Source organism: Catharus ustulatus, chromosome 33 (genome assembly GCF_009819885.2).
Source record: "Catharus ustulatus isolate bCatUst1 chromosome 33, bCatUst1.pri.v2, whole genome shotgun sequence".
NCBI classification, from domain to species: Eukaryota; Metazoa; Chordata; class Aves; order Passeriformes; family Turdidae; genus Catharus; species Catharus ustulatus.
The window spans coordinates 384,809-403,726 of record NC_046253.1 but is presented as its reverse complement, the minus strand read 5'-3'; the positions used below and the strand labels follow the sequence as shown (position 1 = coordinate 403,726).

The following is an 18,918-nucleotide window of genomic DNA, read 5'->3' as shown; positions in this document are numbered from 1 at the left end:
TTGGGGATTGGATTTGAGACCCTAAATTTGGGTTCTGGATTTAGAGGATCCTAAATTTGGGGATTTGGATTTCAGGATTTGGATTTGGGGACCCTAAATTTGAGGATTTGGATTTGGGATTTGGATTTGGGGACACTAAACTTGGGGATCCTAAATTTGGGGATCTCAATTTAGGGACTCTAAATTTGGGGATTGGATTTGGAAGATCTTAAATTTGGGGACCATGGATTTAGGAACCTGAATTTGGTCACCCTGGATTTGGGGACCCTAAATTTGGGGATTGGATTTGGGAACCCTAAATTTGAGGACCCTGGATTTAGAGGATCCTAAATTCGGGGATTTGGATTTTGGGGTTCTGGGTTTGGGGACACTAAATTTGGGGATCCTAAATTTGGGGACCATGGATTTAAGGACCTGAATTTGGGGACCTGAATTTGGTCACCCTGGATTTTGGGGACCCTAAATTCGGGGATCTGGATTTTGGGGTTCTGGGTTTGGGGATACTAAATTTGAGGATTTGGATTTTGGGATTTGGAGACACTAAACTTGGGGATCCTAAATTTAGGGACCATGGATTTAGGGACCTGAATTTGGGAATCCTAAATTTGGGGATTGGATTTGGGGGATCCTAAATTTGGGGACCCTAAATTTGGGGACCATGGATTTAGGGACCTGAATTTGGGGACCTGAATTTTGTCACCCTGGATTTGGGGACCCTAAATTTGGGGATTAGATTTGAGACCCTAAATTTGGGGACCCTGGATTTAGGGACCTGAATTTGGTCACTCTGGATTTGAGGATTTGGATTTGGGGGACCCTAAATTCAGGGATTTGGATTTTGGGGTTATGGTTTTGGGGACACTAAATTTGGGAATCCTAAATTTGGGGATCTCGATTTAGGGACCCTAAATTTGGGGAATTTTAAATTTGGGGACCCTAAATTTGGGGATTTGGATTTGGGGGACCCTAAATTTGGGAACCCTGAATTTAGGGATCCTAAATTTGGTCACCCTGGATTTGGGGACCCTAAATTTGGGTTCTAAATTTGGGGATTTGGATTTGGGGGACCCTAAATTTGTGTTCTGGATTTGAGAATTTGGATTTGGGGGATTCTAAATTTGGGTTCTGGATTTGGGGGACCCTAAATTTGTGTTACCTGTCATAGATGGGCCCCTTGAAGGTGGGGTCATACTTCTGTGGGTCCCTGTGGGGAGGAAGAAGAGGAGGAGGAATGGGGTGGGAGGAAGGCACTCCTCATCCTCCTCCTTGCCCACAACGAGAAAAACCAATTAAAAACTTTTAAAAAAAAATTTAAAAATAAAAAAAAACTTCTCACAAACAATGATTCCATGGAAAACTCATTTCCACAGGTGGCCCTGCCCCAAAAACCCCCAAACAGCCGCAGGAAACGCCAAAAAAACACCAAAAAACCCCAGGGAGGAAAAGGGGGGAGGGGGCAGCGTGGGTGGGGGTCCCCCCGAGCCCCCCTGAGCCCCCCCTGAGCCCCCCCAGGCTCTGGGGTTTTTTATTTTTATTTTTAGGGTTTTATTTTTATTTTTAGGGTTTTATTTTTATTTTTAGGGTTTTATTTTTAGCGTGGGAGCGGCTCGGGGAGGGGGGGTCGGAATTTGGGGGGATTTTGGGGGGGATTTAGGGGGATTTTGGGGGGTTTTGGGGGATTTTGGGGGGTCGCAGCACCCCCCACACACAGGGATGTGGGGTTTTTTTTTGGGGGGGGGTTCGTTTGTTTTGGGATTTTTTTGGGGTTCTGGAGTTCGCTCCCCTCTGCAAAACCCGGCAGCGAGTCCGGGATCCCTCCCGGAGCCCAGAACCGCCGGGCTGGTCCAGAACCGGGCCGGAACCGGGCCAGAACCCCCAAAACCACCGGGGCTGGTCCAGAACCGCCGGGACTGGGCCAGAACCGCCGGGGCCGCTCCTGAACCCCCAGAACTCCCAGATCCGCCTCAGAACCGGACCAGAATCACCCTAAAACCGCCCCAGAACCCCCAGAACCGGACCAGAACCGCCCCAGAACCGCCGGAACCGGCCCAGAACCACCAGAGCCCCCCAGAACCGGCCCAGAACCGCCGGGGCCGCCCAAAACCGCCGGAGTAGCCCCAGATCACCCCCAGAACCGGCCCAGAAGAACCGAACCGGAACCGCCCCAAAACCGCCTCAAAACCGCCGGGGCCGCTCCTGAACCCCCAGAACTCCCAGATCCGCCTCAGAACCGCCCCAGAACCCCCAAAACCGGCCCAGAACCGCCGGGGCCGCCCCAAAACCGCCGGAGTAGCCCAGATCCCCCCCAGAACTGCCCCAGAACCGGCCCAGAACCGCCCCAAAACCGCCGGGGCTGCTCCTGAACCCCCCAGATCCCCCCCAGAACCGCCGGAACCGGCCCAGAACCGCCCCAAAACCGCCTCAGAACTGCCCAGAACCCCCAGAACCGGACCAGAACCGGCCCCAAAACCGCGGGGCCACTCCTGAACCCCCCAAAACCGCCGGAGTCGCCCCAGATTCCCCCCAGAACCGCCGGAACCGGACCAGAACCGCCCCAAAACCACCGGGGCCGCTCCTGAACCCCCCAGATCCCTCCAGAACCCCCAGAACCGGACCAGAACCGCCCAGAACCCCCCGAGAACCCCAGAACCGCCGGAACCGGCCCAGAACCGGCCCCAAAACCGCCGGGGCCGCCCCAGAACCGCCTCAGATCCCCCCCAGAACCGGCCCAGAACCGCCCCAAAACCGCCCCAGAACTCCCAAAACCGCCTCAGAAACGCCTCAGAACTGCCCCAGAACCGCCGGAACAGGACCAGAACCGGCCCAAAATCGCCGGGGCCGCTCCTGAAGGCCCCAGAACCGCCCCAAAACCGGCCCAGATCCCCCCCAGAACCCCCCCAGAACCGCCGGAACGGGACCAGAACCGGCCCAAAACCGCCTCAAAACTGCCCCAGAACCCCCAGAACCCTCAGAACCGCCCCAAAACCGCCGGGGCCGCTCCTGAACCCCCCCAAACCACCCCAGAACCGCCGGAACCGGCCCAGAACCGGCCCCAAAACCGCCGGGGCCGCTCCTGAAGGCCCCAGAACCGCCCCAAAACCGGCCCAGATCCCCCCAGAACCCCCCCAGAACCGCCGGAACGGGACCAGAACCGCCCCAAAACCGCCTCAGAAACGCCTCAGAACTGCCCCAGAACCGGCCCAAAACCGGCCCCAAACCGTCAAGGCCGCCCCAGAACCCCCAAAACCGCCCCAGAACCCCCCCAGATCCCCCCAGAACTGACCCAGAACCGCCTCAGAACTGCCCCAGAACCCCCCCAGGACCCCCAGAACCCCCAGAACCGGTCCCAGAACCGCCGGAGCCGCCCCAGACGCGCCGGGGCCGGTTTGGGAGCGCGGCCGTCGGGCCGGTTCCGTGCCTGGAAGGGAGGGGCGGCCCCAAAACCCCGCGGCCTCTCCACCCCAAAAACCGAACCGGAACCCGAACCCCCTCCCCAAATCCCCCGAACCCCCCCGAACCCCCCGAACCCCCCGAACCCCCCGCCCGGGCGCGGCCGCTTTTGCTTTCGTTTTCCTTCGCCCTTTTCCTGCCCCGTTTTCCGCCCATTTTCGGGTTTGTTTTTTTTTTTTTTGTTTTTTCCGCTCCTTCCTTCTCTTCCCGACCCCTCCCCAAATTCCCCCCCGAGCCGCCCCCAACCCGCGGGGACCCCCTGAATCGCCCCCAGACCCGCCAGGACGAGCCCCCAAAGGTGGCCGCGCTTCTGAGCCCCCCCAAAAAAACCCAAAAAATCCCAAAATCGCCCCAAAAATCCAAAAAAAACCCAAAATCCCCCCGGTACCGTGCTTGCCGTAGTAGCTGTCCCCGTGTCCCCCCATCCCGAACCCCCCCGGAGCCGCCGCCGCCGCTCCCGTTCCTGTCCGAGCCGAGCCGGCTGGGCTGGGCCGGGCTTGGCTGGGCCGGGCTTAGCTGGGCTGGGCTGGGCTTGGTTGGGCTGGGCTGAGATGACCCCGCCTCTGTCACAGCCCCCCGCCCCAAAATCCGCTCTGGGGGGCACGAACGTGGGGCACAACCGGGGGAGAACCGGGACAGAACCGGGACAGAACTGGGACAGAACCGGGACAGAACCGGGGGAGAACCAGGACAGAACCGGGACAGAATCGGGGGCAGAACCGGGACAGAACCGAGGCAGAACCGGGGGGAAACCGGGACAGAACCGAGACAGAACCGGGGAGAACCAGGACAGAACCGGGGACAGAACCGGGGATAGAACCCGGGACAGAACCGGGGGAGAATCGGGGGCAGAACCGGGACAGAACCGGGACAGAACCGGGGGGAGCAGGCAGGGCACCGGTGGGGGGACACCGGGGAACCGAGTCCGGAACTGAGTCCGGAACCGAGTTCGGAACCGGGAGAACCCCGTGGGAGAGATTCCGGCACCGGGAGAACCGAGCGGTTCCGGCTCCGGTACCGGGAATCCCCGGGGCGCGGCCCGACCCCGCCGAACCCCGGGGCAAAGATCGGGGCAGGGCTCGGGGGCGGTGCCGCCCTCGGTTCGGTTTCGGTTCGGATCGGTTCGGATCGGTTCGGTTCGGTTCCAGCCGCCGGTGATGTCAGAGCTGCGGGAACAAAGCCAGGCTGGGGGAGACCCCACCTGGGGAAAATGGGAGGGGGTCCCGGTTCTTGGGGGCTCCTGGGGGTCTCTCCCTCTGCCAGGAGCTGCCGGGACCCCCGGGTGAGGAGGGGGCGACCCCGAGACCCCCGATACAGCCCGGAGACCCCAAAATATGCGAGACCCACCCCCGGCCCTGCAGAATGTGGGGGGTCCCTAAATGTGGGGGTCCCCAAATGTGGGGGTCTCCAGTGTGGGGGTCCCAAATGCGGGGGTCCCCAAAATGTGGGGTCCTCAATGTGGGGGGGTCTCCAAATACGGGGGTCCCCAAATGTGGGGTCCTCAATGTGGGGGTCTCCAATTTGGGGGGTCTCCAATTTGGGGTCCTCAAATGTGGGGGTCTCCAATTTGGGGTCCTCAAATGTGGGGGTCCCCAAATGTGGGGGGGGTCCTCAAATGTGGGGGTCCCCAAGTGGGGGGTCCCAAAATGCGGGGGGTCTCCAATGCGGGGGTCCCCAATTTGGGGGGTCCTCAGTGCGGGGGGTCTCCAATTTGGGGTCCTCAAATGCGGGGGTCCCCAAATGTGGGGGTCTCCAAATGGGGGGGTCCCCAATGTGGGGTCCCCAATTTGGGGGTCTCCAATGTGGGGGTGCTCAAATGCGGGGGTCCGCAATGTGAGGGTCTCCATTGTGGGGGTCCCAAATGTGGGGGGTCCCCAAATGCGGGGGTCTCCAATGTGGGGGTCCCCAATTTCGGGGGTCCCCAAATGTGGAGGGTCCTCAATGTGAGGGTCCCCAAATGCGGGGGTCCCCAAAATTGCATGCCCTCAGATTTTTGGGGGGATTCTGGGGGTCTGGAGGTGCGAGGATTCTCTGGGGGGGGGGGTCTGGGGGTACAGAGACCCCCGAGGGGGTCTGGGGGTCGTGCAGAGTGGGGGGTGTTGGGATACAGACCCCCCAAAATGGGTCTGGGGGCGCGGAGACCCCCCCAAAAAGAGGGGTGAGGGGTCACAGGGACCCTCTCCAGGGGGGTCTGGGGGTGCAGGTGGGGGTCGCACAGAGTGGGGGGTGTCGGGATCTACAGAGACCCCCCCAAAATGGTCTGGGGGCGCAGCGACCCCCAGGGTGAGGAATCCACAACCCCCCCAGGAGGGAGAATCAGGGGCGCAACGACCCCTCCCACAATGCGACCCCCAAACATCCAAAACAACCCCAAACTTTAGAACAATTTGGGGGGGGGTCCCACCGCACGCCCCCCACCCCAAATCCGCAGGGCTGGCCCGGAGGAGCTCACAACCCCCCCGTGAGGGGTCCCGAGTGGGGGGTGAGACCCCCGTGTTGTTTTTGGGGAGGGGGTTTGGGGTGGGACCCGTCCCCTTTAAGGCCGCTCACCTGGGCAGGTGTGACCCCACCCACTCACCTGGGCAGGTGACAAAGGAGCCGCCATGGCCGCGTCCGCGATCTTCATCCTGGACCTCAAGGGCAAGGTGAGACCCCGCCCAGCGCCCACCCACCCACGGGGGTCACCTCGGTGTCCCCTCTGTCCCTAAAGGTCATTCGAGGTCAGTGCAGTGACCCCCAGGGGATTTTTGGGGGGGTTCTGCAGGTGTGACCCCTCCCCCATCCACGTCACCATGTCCCCAAAACCCCCCGGGGGTCACTGGGGTCACTCAGGTGTCCGGGCTGGGGTCACTCAGGTGTCCGGGCTGGGGTCACCCCGGTGTCCCCTCTGTCCCTAAAGGTCACCTGAGGTCAGTGCTGGTGACCCCCAGGGGATTTTTTGGGGGGTTCTGCAGGTGTGACCCCTCCCCCATCCACGTCACCATCACCCCAAACCCCCCGGGGGTCACTCAGGTGTCCGAGCTGGGGTCACCTCGGTGTCCCCTCTGTCCCTAAAGGTCACACAAGGTCAGCGCTGGTGACCCCCAGGGGTTTTTTTGGGGGGTTCTCCAGGTGTGACCCCTCCCCCGGGGGTCACTCAGGTGTCCGGGCTGGGGTCACTCAGGTGTCCCCTCTGTCCCTAAAGGTCACCTGAGGTCAGTGCTGGTGACCCCCAGGGATTTTTTGGGGGGGGTCTCCACCTGTGACCCCTCCCCCGGGTCACTCAGGTGTCCGAGCTGGGATCACCCCTCTGTCCCTAAAGGTCACTCGAGGTCAGTGCCGGTGACCCCAGGGGATTTTTGGGGGGGTTCTCCAGGTGTGACCCCTCCCCCGGGGGGTCACTCGGGTGTCCGGGCTGGGGTCACCCCGGTGTCCCCTCTGTCCCTAAAGGTCACACAAGGTCACTGCTGGTGACCCTCAGCGATTTTTGGGGGGGTTCTCCACGTGTGACCCCTCCCCCACATCGTCACCATCACCTCAAACCCCCCCGGGGGTCGCTGGGGTCACTCAGGTGTCCGGGCTGGGGTCACTCAGGTGTCCGAGCTGGGGTCACTCAGGTGTCCCCTGTGTCCCTAAAGGTCACACAAGGTCAGCGCTGGTGACCCCCAGGGGTTTTTTGGGGGGGTTGTCCACGTGTGACCCCTCCCCCACCTCGCCACCATGTCCCCAAACCCCCCCGGGGGTCGCTGGGGTCACTCAGGTGTCCGAGCTGGGGTCACTCAGGTGTCCCTAAAGGTCACCTCGGTGTCCCCTGTGTCCCTAAGGTCACACAAGGTCACTGCCGGTGACCCCCAGGATTTTTTGGGGGGGTTCTCCAGCGTGACCCCTCCCCCGGGGGTCACTCCGAGCTGGGGTCACTCAGGTGTCCCTAAAGGTCACACGAGGTCACTGCTGGTGACCCCCAGGGGTTTTTTGGGGGGGGTCTCGACCTGTGACCCCTCCCCTGGGGGTCTCTGGGGTCACCCCGCTGTCCCTAAAGGTCACCCAAGGTCAGCGCCGGTGACCCCCGTGACCCCGCGGTTTGGGGCGGGGGTCTCCCCGTTTTTAACCCCTTCATTCCCACCTCCCCCAGCCGCTGATCAGCCGGAACTACAAGGGGGACGTGGGTCTGGGGGCGATCGAGAACTTCCTGGGGGTCCTGCAGCAGCGGGAGGAGGAGGGGGCGCTGAGCCCGGTGCTGAGGCACGGCCCGTGCACTTCCTGTGGATCAAACACGCCAACCTCTACTGCATCCCCCCGGGACCCCTCCCCAACCCTCAGACCCCTCCCCAGCTTGGGGAACCCTCCCTGGGACCCCTCCCCAGCCCGGGACCCCTCCTCAGCCCGGGACCCTCCCCAGCCCCGAGACCCCTCCCCAGCCCCGAGACCCCTCCCCATCCCTAGGGACCCCTCCCCAGCCCCGAGACCCCTCCCCATCCCTGGGGAACCCCTGGGACCCCCCCAGCCTGGGACACCCCCGGGACCCCTTCCCAACCCAGGACCCCCCTGGGACCCCTCCCCAGCCCTGAGACCCCTCCCCAGCCTGGGGAACCCCCCGGGACCCCTCCCCATCCCTGAGACCCCTCCCCATCCCTGGGGAACCTCCCAGGACCCCTCCCCATCCTGGGGACCCCTCCCCAGCCCCAGGGACCCCTCTGGGGCCCCTCCCCACCTCCGGGACCCCTCCCCATCCCCTGGGACCCCTCCCCAGCCTGGGACACCCCCGGGACCCCTCCCCAGCCCCAGGGACCCCTCTGGGGCCCCTCCCCACCTCCGGGACCCCTCCCCATCCCCTGGGACCCCTCCCCACCCCTGGGACACCCCGGGACCCCTCCCCATCCCCGGGACCCCTCCCTTCCCCAGGGACCCCTCTGTGACCCCTCCCCACCCCCTGGCACCCCTCAGGACCCCTCCCCATCCCCGAGACCCCCCCCAGGCCCCGGACCCCCCAGGACCCCTCCAGGACCCCTCCCCATCCCTGGCACCTCCCTGGGACCCTTCCCCATTCCCAGGGATCCCCCAGGACCCCTCTGTGACCCCTCCCCACCCCTGGCACCCCTCTGAGACCCCTCCCCATCCCCGAGACCCCCCCCATTTTCCTTGACGCCCCCTCCCCAGTGGTGGCCGTCACCAGGAAGACGGCAACGCCTCCCTGGTGTTCTCCTTCCTCTACAAGGTGGTGGAGGTGAGTGGGGTCCCTGAGGGTCTGGGGGCCGCCCTGACGGAGGGTGGGGGTCTCCCAGAGGCGCTGAGACCCTCCCCAGGTGTTCTCCGAGTATTTCAAGGAGCTGGAGGAGGAGAGCATCCGCGACAACTTCGTGGTGATCTACGAGCTGCTGGACGAGCTGATGGATTTCGGGTTCCCCCAGACCACGGACAGCAAAATCCTGCAGGAGTGAGTGTGGGGAGGGGTCCTGAAATCCCTGAAATCCCTGAAATTCCTGAAATTCCTGAAATTCCTGTTTATCCCCGGGATTCCCTTCAAAATTCCACCCACCCTTCAAAATTTAGGTAAACAGTCCAACTGACCGAGTGCAAATCTTAAATCTGAATTTTTGGTGTTCAGAGTGGAATTGCAGCGATGAAACAGTCCAACTGCAAATCTTAATCTGAATTTTGGGTGGAATTGCAGTGATGAAACAGTCCAACTGCAAATCTTAAATCTGAATTTTTTGGTGGAATTGCAGTGATGAAACAGTCCAACTGACCGAGTGCAAATCTTAAATCTGAATTTTTGGGTGGAATTGCAGTGATGAAACCACGATTTATTTATTCAGATTGACCGCTGGTTTTGGCAGGGATGAAACCGAATAATCACCTAAATAATCACCTAAATTATTTTAATTACAAAACTAAGGAAGTTAACGCAGCCCAAAGTTTGGGCTGGTCTATTTTTGGTATTTTTGACCCCCCTGACCCCTCCCCAGGTACATCACCCAGGAGGGGGCCAAGCTGGACACGGGGAAATCGCGCGTGCCCACCACGGTGACCAACGCCGTGTCCTGGCGCTCCGAGGGGATCCGCTACAAGAAGAACGAGGTGTTCATCGACGTCATCGAGGCCGTCAACCTGCTGGTGAGGGGGGAGTGGGGTTGGGATTGGGATTGGGTTGAATGGGGACAAGGATTGGGGTTGAATTTGGGTAAGGGTTGGGGTGGGATGGGGTTTGGGGTTGGAAAAGGAGTGGGATTGGGGTGGGATGGGGTTTGGATGGGGTTTAGGGTGGGAAAGGCATGAGGATTGGGGTTGGATTTGGATGAGGATTGGGGTTGGATTTGGAGAAGGATTGGGGTGGGAAGGGGACAAGGATTTGGGCTGGATAGGGATGGAGATTGGGGCTGGAAAAGGAGAGGGACTGGGGTGGGAAAGGGATAAAGATTGGGGTGGGATTTGAATCAGGATTGGGGTTGGATTTGGACAAGGATTTGGGTGGAATGGGGTGAGGATTTGGGTTGAATTTGGGTGAGGATTGGGGTGGGATGGAGATGGAGATTGGGTTGGATGGGGACAAGGATTGGGGTTGGATTTGACAAGGATTGGGGAAGGAAGGGGGTGAGGATTGGGGTTGAATTTGGATGAAGATTGGGGGTGAATTTGGATGAGGATTGGGGTTGGATTGGACAAGGATTGGGGTTGGATTTGGATGAAGATTGGGGTTGGATTTGGATGAGGATTGGGGTGGGATGGGGACAAGGATTGGGTTGGATTTGGGTGAGGATTGGGGTGGATTTGGACAAGGATTTGGGTTGGATTTGGGTGAGGATTGGGGTTGGGTAGGGATGAGATTGGGTTGGAAAGGGAGAGGGGTTGGGTGGGGCAAGGGATGAGGATTGGGGGTTGAATTTGGTGAGGATTTGGGTTGGATTTGGGTAAGGGTTGGGATGGGATGGGGTTTGGGTTGGAAAGGGAGAGGGGTTGGGGTGGGATGGGGTTTAGGATTGAGGTGGGATTGGGGTTGGATGGAGATTGGGGTTGGAAAAAGTGGGATGGGGTTGGATTGGGATTGGGATTGGAAAGGAGAGGGGTTGGGGTGGGATGGGGTTTGGGGTTGGATGGGGATTGGTAGGGATGGGAATTGGGTTGGAATGGGATGGGGATTGGGGTTGGATGGGATTGGGGTTGGGATTGGAAAGGGACTGGGATTGGGGTTGGGTAGGGATGGAGATTGGGGTTGGATTTGGGTGAGGATTGGGGAAGGATGGGGATTGGGGTTGAGGTTGGGGTTGGAAAGGGAGAGGGATTGGGGTGGGATGAGATTTGGGTGGGGTTGGATTTGGACAAGGATTGGGGTGGGAAGGGGCAAAGATTGGGAAGGAAAGGGGTGAGAATTTGGGATGGGAAGGGAATGAGGATTGGGGTTGGGGCTGGGTTTGGATGAGGATTAGGAAGGAAGGGGGTGAGGATTGAGGTTGGATTTGGACAAAGACTGGGATGAGAAGGGATGAGATTTGGGATGGGAAGGATGAGGATTTGGGATGGAAGGGGATGAGGATTTGGGTTGAATTCGGGTGAGGATTGGGGTTGGGATGGAGATGGAGATTGGGGTTGGCTGGGGACAAGGATTGGGTTGGATTTGGGTGAGGATTGGTTGGATTTGGTGAGGATCGGGGAGGGAAGGGGATGAGGATTTGAGTTGGATAGGGATGGAGATTGGGGTGGGATGGGGACAAGATTGGGTTGAATTTGGATGAGGATTTGGGTTGGATTTGGATGAGGATTGGGGTTGGATTTGGGTGAGGATTGAGGTGGGATTGGGGTTGGAAAGGGAGAGGAGTTGGGGTGGGATGGGGATTGGGGTTGGGGATGGGGTTTAGGGTGGGAAAGGCATGAGGATTTGGGGTTGGATTTGGATTGGGACAAGGATTGGGGTTGGGGTTGGATTTGGACAAGGATGAGGTTGTATTTGGACAAGGATTGGGGTTGGATTTGGACGAGGATTTGGGTTCGATTTGGGTGAGGATTTGGGTTGGATTTGGGCAAGAATTGGGTGAGAAGGGGATGTAGAATTTGGATGGGAAGGGGATGAGGATTGGGGTTGGGGTTGGATTTGGACAAGGATTTGGGAGGGGGGATGCAGATTGGAATGGAAAGAGAATGAGGATTTGGGTTGGGTGGGGAGAGGATTGGGGTTGGAAAGAGAGAGGGATTGGGGTGGGATGGGGTTTAGGATTGGGTGAGATGGGGATTGGGGTTGGGATGGGGTTTAGGGTGGGAAAGGCAGGAGGATTGGGGTGAGAAGGGGATAAGGATTGGGGTTGGAAAGGGAGAGGGTTGGGGTGGGATGGCAAGGATTGGGGTTGGATTTGGATGAGGATTGGGTGGATTGGGGTTTGGGGTTGGAAAAGGAGTGGATTGGGATGGGATGGAGATTGGGGTTGGATGGGGTTGGGGTTGAGGTTGGGGTTGGAAAAGGAGTGGATTGGGGTGGGTTGGGGTTAGTTGGGGTTGGAAAGGGAGAGGGGGTTGGGATGGGGCAAGGATTGGGTTGGACAGGGATTGGGATTGGTTTGGAAAAGGAGTGGGATTGGGATGGGATGGGGATTGGGTTGAGGTTGGGGTTGGAAAGGGAGAGGGATTGGGGTGGGAAAGGGATGAGGATTGGGGTTGAATTTGGACGAGGATTGGGGTTGGATGGGGGTGAGGATTGGGTTGGGTGAGGATGGAGCCGGTGCCGAGGCAGCTGTGCCGGTTCTGGTCCTGGTCCTGTTCGGTTCTGGTCCCAATTCCGTTCCATTTCTGGTCCCTCCGGTTCTGGTTCTTGGTCCCATTCTGGTCCCGGTCCCGGTCTGGTTCAGTTCCGGTCCAGTTCTGTTCTGTCCCAGTTCTGGTCCCGGTTTGGTCCCAGTCCCATTTTGGTTCCGTTTCGGTTCTGGTCCCGGTTCTGGTCCCGGTCCGGTTCCGGTTCAGTCTCGGTCCGGTGTCCGGTCCCGGTTCTGGTCCTGGTCCGGTCCGGTCCCAGCTCGGTTTCTGGTCCCGGTTTGTTTTGGTCCTGGTTTGGTCCCGTTCCGGTTCGGTCCCAGTCCCGGTCCGTTTCGGTTCGGTCCCGTTCTGGTCCCAGTCCCGGTGCTGGTTCCGTTTCGGTTCTGGTCCCGTTTTGGTCCCGGTCTTGGTTCGGTTCTGTTCCGTTCCTGGTCCCGGTTCTGTCCGGTTCCAGTCCATTCTGGTCCCGTTTCGGTTCTTGTCCCGGTCCCGGTTCGGTTCAGTCCCAGTCCTGGTTCTGGTCCTGGTCCCGGTCCCGGTTCGATCCTGGTCCAGTCCCGGTTTCTGGTCCCGGTTCCAGTTCGGTTCTGGTCCCGGTTCGGTTCTGGTCCCGGTCCCGGTTCTGGTCCCGGTTCGGTTCTGGCCCGGTCCCGTTTCGGTTCTGTCCGGTCCCAGTTTGGTCTGGTCCCAGTTTGGTTCTGGTCCCGGTTCCTTCTGGTCCCGATCCTGGTCCTGGTCCCGGTCCCTGTTCGGTTCTTGTCCCGGTCCTGTCCCGTCCGGTTCCGGTCCGTTATCCATCTCCGCGCCCGCAGGTGAGCGCCAGCGGCGCCGTGCTGCTCAGCGAGGTGCTGGGCACCATCCGGCTCAAGGTTTTTCCTGTCGGGGATGCCCGAGCTGCGCCTGTGGGCTCACGACCGAGTCCTGTTCGAGCTGACGGGCCGTGAGTGCGGGAGGGGGCTGCGAGCTGGGCCTGGACCCCCTGAACGACCCCTGAAATCCCTCTGAGCCCCCTGAGACCCCCTGAACAACCCCTGAGAGCCAGCCAACCTGAACCCTCTGAGCACTCACTGAGAGCCCCTGGACCCCCTGAACAACCCCTGAGACCACCCTGAGAGCCCTCTGAACAACCCCTGAACACCCTGAAATCCCTCCCTGAGCCCCCTGAAATCCCTGACACCCCTGGACCCCTGAACAACCCCTGAACTCCCATGAGACCCCCTGAACAACCCTGAGACCCCCCCTGGACCCCCTGAGCAACCCCTGAGACCCCCTGAGACCACCCTGAGAGCCCCTGAGACCCCCCTGAAATCCTTCTGAGCCCCTGAACAACCCCTGAGAGCCCCTGAACAACCCCTGAACAACCCCTGAGACCCCTGAATCCTGAACAACCCCTGAGACCCCTCTGAGCCCCCCTGAAATCCCCTGAGCACCCTGGACCCCTGAACAACCCTGAACAACACCTGAGACCCCCCGGACCCCCTGAACAACCCCTGAACCCATGAGACCACCCTGAGAGCCCCTGAACACACCTCTGAGAGCCCCGTGAGCCAACCTGAACATCTCTGAACATCCCCTGAAACCCCTCTATCCCCCCGAAATCCCTCTGAGCCCCCTGAGAGCCCCTGAACACCTCTGAAATCCCTCTGAGCCCCTCCTGAACCCCCCTGAGCCAACCTGAACACCTCTGAGCACCCCCTGAGAGCCCCTGGACCCCCTGAACAATCCCTGAACACCCTGAAACCCCTCTGATCCCCCCCTGGACCCCCTGAAATCCCTCTGAACACCCTGAGCCAACCTGAACACCCCCGAACCTCTCCTGAGCACCCTGGGACCCCTCTGAGAGCCCCTGAGACCCCTCAGAGCCCTCCTGAACCCCCCCGAGCCACCTGAAACCTCTCTGAGCCCCCTGAGCCAACCTGAACACCTCTGAGCACCCACTGAGAGCCCCTGACCCCCTGAACAACCCCTGAGACCCCTCTGAGCCCCCCCTGAGACCCCTCTGAGAGCCCTCTGAACAACCCCTGAACTCCCCTGAAATCCCTCAGAGCCCCCCTGAAACCCCTCTGAGCATCCCTGGACCCCCCTGAACACCTCTGAACACCTCTGAGCCCCCTGAACACCCCCTGAAACCGCCCTGAGCACCTCTGAATACCCTGAGCACCCCTGAAACCCCTCTGAACTCCCCCAGAGCACCCCTGGACCCCCCTGAACACCTCTGACCCCTCCCTGAGCACCCCTGAGACCCCTGAAATCCCTCTGAGCCCCCTGAGACCCCTCTGAGCCCACTGAACACCCCTGAAATCTCTCTGAGCATCCCTGAACACCCCTAAACAACTCTGAAATCCCCCTGAGCCACCCTGAGCCCCTCTCAACCCCCCCGAAACCCCTCTGAGCCCTCTGAACATCCCTGAAACCCCCCTGAGCCCCCTGAAACCCCTCTGAGCCGCTCTTGATCCCCTCCTGAGCCCCCCTGAACACCCCTGAAACCTCTCTGAGCCCCCCTGAAATCTGCTGAGCACCCTGGACCCCCCTGAAACCCCTCTGAAATCCCTCTGAGCCCCCTGAACACCTCTGAAATCCTCTCAGCTCCCTGAAATCTCTCTGATCCCATCCTGAAATCCCCCTGAGCACCCCTGACCCCCTGAAATCCCCCTGAGCACCCCTGGACCCCCTGAGCCCCCCTGAAACCCCTCTGAGCCCCTCTTGATCCCCCCTGAGCCCCTCCTCAGCTCCCTCTGAACCCCCCTGAAACCCCCTGAACACCCTGAGCCCCCTGAAACCCCCCCTGAACCCCCCGGCCCCCCCTGATCCCCCCCACTCCCCGCCAGGGGGGAAGAACAAGTCGTGGAGCTGGAGGACGTGAAGTTCCACCAGTGCGTCCGTCTGTCCCGCTTCGACAACGACCGCACCATCTCCTTCATCCCCCCCGACGGCGACTTCGAGCTCATGTCCTACCGCCTGCACACCCAGGTGGGGCCGGGACCCCCGCCCTGGGGGCTGGGACCCCTTTCTGGGGGGCTGGGACCCTCAATCTGGGGGGCTGGGGCTCTCACCTGGGGGCTGGGACCCCTCTTTGTGGGGCTGGGACCCTCAATTGTGGGGCTGGGACCCCTCACCTGGGGCTGGGACCCTCAATTGTGGGGCTGGGACCCCTCCTGTGGGATTGGACCCCTTCTGGGGGGCTGGGACCCCTTTTTGTGGGGTTTGGGACCCCTCAATGGGGTCGTGACCCCTCTATGGGAGGGTTGTGACCCCTCTATGGTGGCTGCGACCCCTCCCCACATTTCCACCCCCTTTCCCGTGTACCCACGCCCCCCCCCACGGGTACTGGAGACCCCCTTGAGGGGCTGGGACCCCTCTCTATGGGGCTGAGACCCCCTCAATGGGGTTTGTGACCCCTCTATGGTGGCTGCGACCCCTCCCCACATTTCCACCCCCCTTTCCCGTGTATCCACGACCCCCCCCACGGGTACTGGAGACCCCCGTGAGGGGCTGGGACCCCCTTTTTGTGGGGCTGAGACCCCTCCTGGGGGTTTCTGACCCCTCTATGGTGGCTACGACCCCTCCCACATTTCCACCCCCTCCCCATGTACCCACGACCCCCCCCCACGGGTTCTGAAGACCCCCGTGAGGGGCTGGGACCCCTTTTTGGGGGGCTGGGACCCCCTGTGGGATTGTGACCCCTCTAGGGGGCTGGGACCCCTCAATGGTGGCTGCGACCCCTCCCCACATTTCCACCCCCCTTTCCCGTGTACCCACGCCCCCTCCCACGGGTGCTGGACCCCCGTGAGGGGCTGAGACCCCCAACTCTGGGGCTGGACCCCTTTTTGTGGGGTTTCTGACCCCTCCTGGGGGTTTCTGACCCTCTATGGTGCTGCGACCCCTCCCACATTTCCACCCCCCTTTCCCTGTACCCCGACCCCTCCCACGGGTTCTGAAGACCCCCGTGAGGGTGGGACCCCAAAATGTGGGGCTGGGACCCCTCTCTGTGGGGTTGTGACCCCTCTTTGGTGGCTACGACCCCTCCCCACATTTCCACCCCCCTTCCCCGTGTATCCACGACCCCCCCACGAGTTTCTGAAGCCCCCCGGACCCCCCCCCAGGTCAAACCGCTCATCTGGATCGAATCCATCATCGAGAAATTCTCCCACAGCCGCGTGGAAATCATGGTCAAGGTGACTCCGGACGCCCCCTCCCCCCTCAACGCCCCCTCCCCAAACACCCCTGACCCCCCGCGACCCCTCCCCAGGCCAAGGGTCAGTTCAAGAAGCAATCGGTGGCCAACGGGTGGAGATTTCCGTGCCCGTGCCCAGCGACGCCGATTCGCCCAAATTCAAAACCACGGTGGGCTCGGCTCGGTACGTCCCGGAACGGAACGTGTTGATCTGGAGCATCAAATCCTTCCCGGTGAGACCCCTCCCCAATTCTGGGGTGTCCCCTGTGGGTCCCCACGGGCCGTTCTGGGGGTCAAGGAACATCAAATCCTTCCGGTGAGACCCTCCCCAAATTCTGGGGGGTCCCCACGGGCCGTTCTGGGGGTGTGGGGGGGAAGGAGCAGCAAATCCTTCCGGTGAGACCCCTCCCCAAATCTGGGGGTGTCCCTGGGGGTCCCCACGAGCCGTTCTGGGGTCAAGGAGCATCAAATCCTTCCCCCCCGAGACCCCTCCCCAAATGTTGGGGTGTCCCTGGGGGTCCCCACGAGCCGCTGTTGGATCAAATCCTTCCCCCCGAGACCCCTCCCCAAATGTTGGGGGGTCCTTGGGGGTCCCACGAGCCGTTCTGGGGGTCGTAGGGGGGGAAGGAGCAGCAAATCCTTCCCGGTGAGACCCTCCCCAAATCTGGGGGTGTCCCCACGAGCCGCTGTTGGATCAAATCCTCCCCCCTGAGACCCCGAGACCCCTCCCCAAATCTGGAGTGTCCTTGGGGGTCCCCACGAGCCGCTGTTGGATCAAATCCTTCCCCCCGAGACCCCCCAGACCCCTCCCCAAATGTTGGGGTGTCCCCGGGGTCCCCACGAGCCGCTCTGGGGGTCGCAGGGGGGGAAGGAGCATCTGATGCAGCCCACTTCGGGCTGCCCAGCGTGGAGAAGGAGGAGGGAGGGGAGACCCCGATCGCCGTGAGATTCGAGATCCCCTATTTCACCGTGTCCGGCATCCAGGTGGGCGGGGGAGATGGGGAGGGGGCTCCGAGGGGTGGGGGGGGTCGGGGGTGGGGTACGGGGGGTTTGGGGTGTTCAGGAGGGGATTTTGGGGGGGTTTTGGGGGGTTTAGGGGGGAATTTGGGGGTTTGGGGTTTCCAGGATGGGATTTTAGGGTTTTGGGGTGTCAGGGAGGGGATTTTGGGGAGTTTTGGGGGGTTTTTAGGGGGGCTCGAGGGGGTTTGGGTGTGTCCAGGAGGGGATTTTGGGGGGTTTTGGGTGCCCGAGAGGGGATTTTGGGGGGTTTGAGGGGGTCTGGGAGGAGATGCTGGGGGTTTGGGGTTTCCAGGATGGGATTTTGGGGAGTTTGGGGAGGTTTTGGGGTTTCTAGGATGGGATTTTAGGGGGTTTTGGGTTTTCTAGGGTGGGATTTTTGGGTGTTTTGGGGTGTCCAGGAGGGATTTTGGGGGGTTTTGGGTGTCCGGGGAGGGATTTTGGGGGATTTTGGGGTTTCTAGGGTGGGATTTTGGGGATTTTAGGGGGGTTTGGGGTGTCCAGGATGGGATTTTGGGGTTTTTGGGGGGTTTTGGGGTTTCTAGGATGGGATTTGGGGGATTTGGGGGGATTTTGGGGTGTCCAGGAGCGGATTTTGGGGGGTTTTGGGTTTCTAGGATGGGATTTTGGGGGGTTTTGGGGTGCCCGAGAGGGGATTTTGGGGGGTTTGAGGGGTCTGGGGGGTCTGGGAGGAGATGCTGGGGGGTTTTGGGGTTTCCAGGATGGGTTTTGGGGGTTTTGGGTGCCCAGGAGGGGATTTGGGGGGTTTTGGGTGCCCAGGAGGGGATTTGGGGGTTTTGGGGTTCTAGGTATGGGATTTTGGGGGGTTTTGGGGATTTTGGGGTGTTCAGGAGGAGATTTTGGGGGTTTTGGGGGTTTAGGGGGGCTCGAGGGGGTTTGGGTGTGTCCAGGGAGGGGATTTTGGGGGGTTTGGGGTGTCCGGGAGGGGATTTTGGGGGGTTTTGGGGTTTCCAGAGTGGGATTTTTGGAGGGTTTTGGGGGTTTCTAGGATGGGATTTTGGGTTTTTGGGGGTTTTGATTTGCCCAGGAGGGGATTTTGGGGGGTTTGGGTGTTTTGGCGTGGCTCGAGGGGGTTTTGGGGTGTCCAGGAGGGGATTTTGGGGATTTAGGGGAGGTTTTGGGGTTTCTAGTGTGGGATTTTGGGATTTTTGGGGTTTTTGGGGTGCCCATGAGGGATTTTTTACCCTCACATCCCCCCTCCCCAGGTGAGGTACATGAAGATCATCGAGAAAAGCGGGTACCAGGCGCTGCCCTGGGTGCGCTACATCACCCAGAGCGGGGGTGAGTCCCCCCAAAATCCCCCCCGGGACCCCCAAAATCCCCCAGACCCCCAAAATCCCCCAGACCCCCAAATCCCCCGGGACCTCCAAAATCCCCCGGACCCCCAAATCCCCCCAGACCCCCAAATTCACCCAGGACCCCCCAAACCCCACCTCACCTCCTCTCTCTCTGTCTTTCAGATTACCAAATCCGCACCAGCTGAGGGGGTCCCCCAAAGACCCCCCCGACCCCCAGGGACCCCCGCGGACCCCTCCCCA

General features: G+C 60.9%; 2 protein-coding genes across 2 annotated transcripts in view; one reads left to right on the top strand and one right to left on the bottom strand.

Annotated features, from left to right (window-relative positions):
• The window catches only part of SLC44A2 (solute carrier family 44 member 2), a 22,956-nt gene extending 16,901 nt beyond the window's left edge, over positions 1–6,055 (bottom strand). Inside the window, 3 exon segments of the mRNA XM_033083677.1 lie at positions 1,157–1,204; positions 3,839–3,951; positions 6,029–6,055. Of these exon segments, the coding sequence (XP_032939568.1) occupies positions 1,157–1,204; positions 3,839–3,951; positions 6,029–6,055 (188 nt within the window).
• AP1M2 (adaptor related protein complex 1 subunit mu 2) lies at positions 5,742–18,918 on the top strand. Its single transcript, XM_033083790.1, is given in 16 exon segments — positions 5,742–6,095; positions 7,562–7,676; positions 7,679–7,717; positions 8,587–8,610; positions 8,613–8,653; positions 8,733–8,863; positions 9,396–9,543; positions 12,981–13,108; positions 14,997–15,138; positions 16,272–16,343; positions 16,418–16,451; positions 16,454–16,575; positions 17,205–17,223; positions 17,226–17,326; positions 18,586–18,661; positions 18,841–18,918. Coding segments are annotated over 16 exon segments (1,257 nt in total). The 5' UTR covers positions 5,742–6,053; the 3' UTR covers positions 18,864–18,918.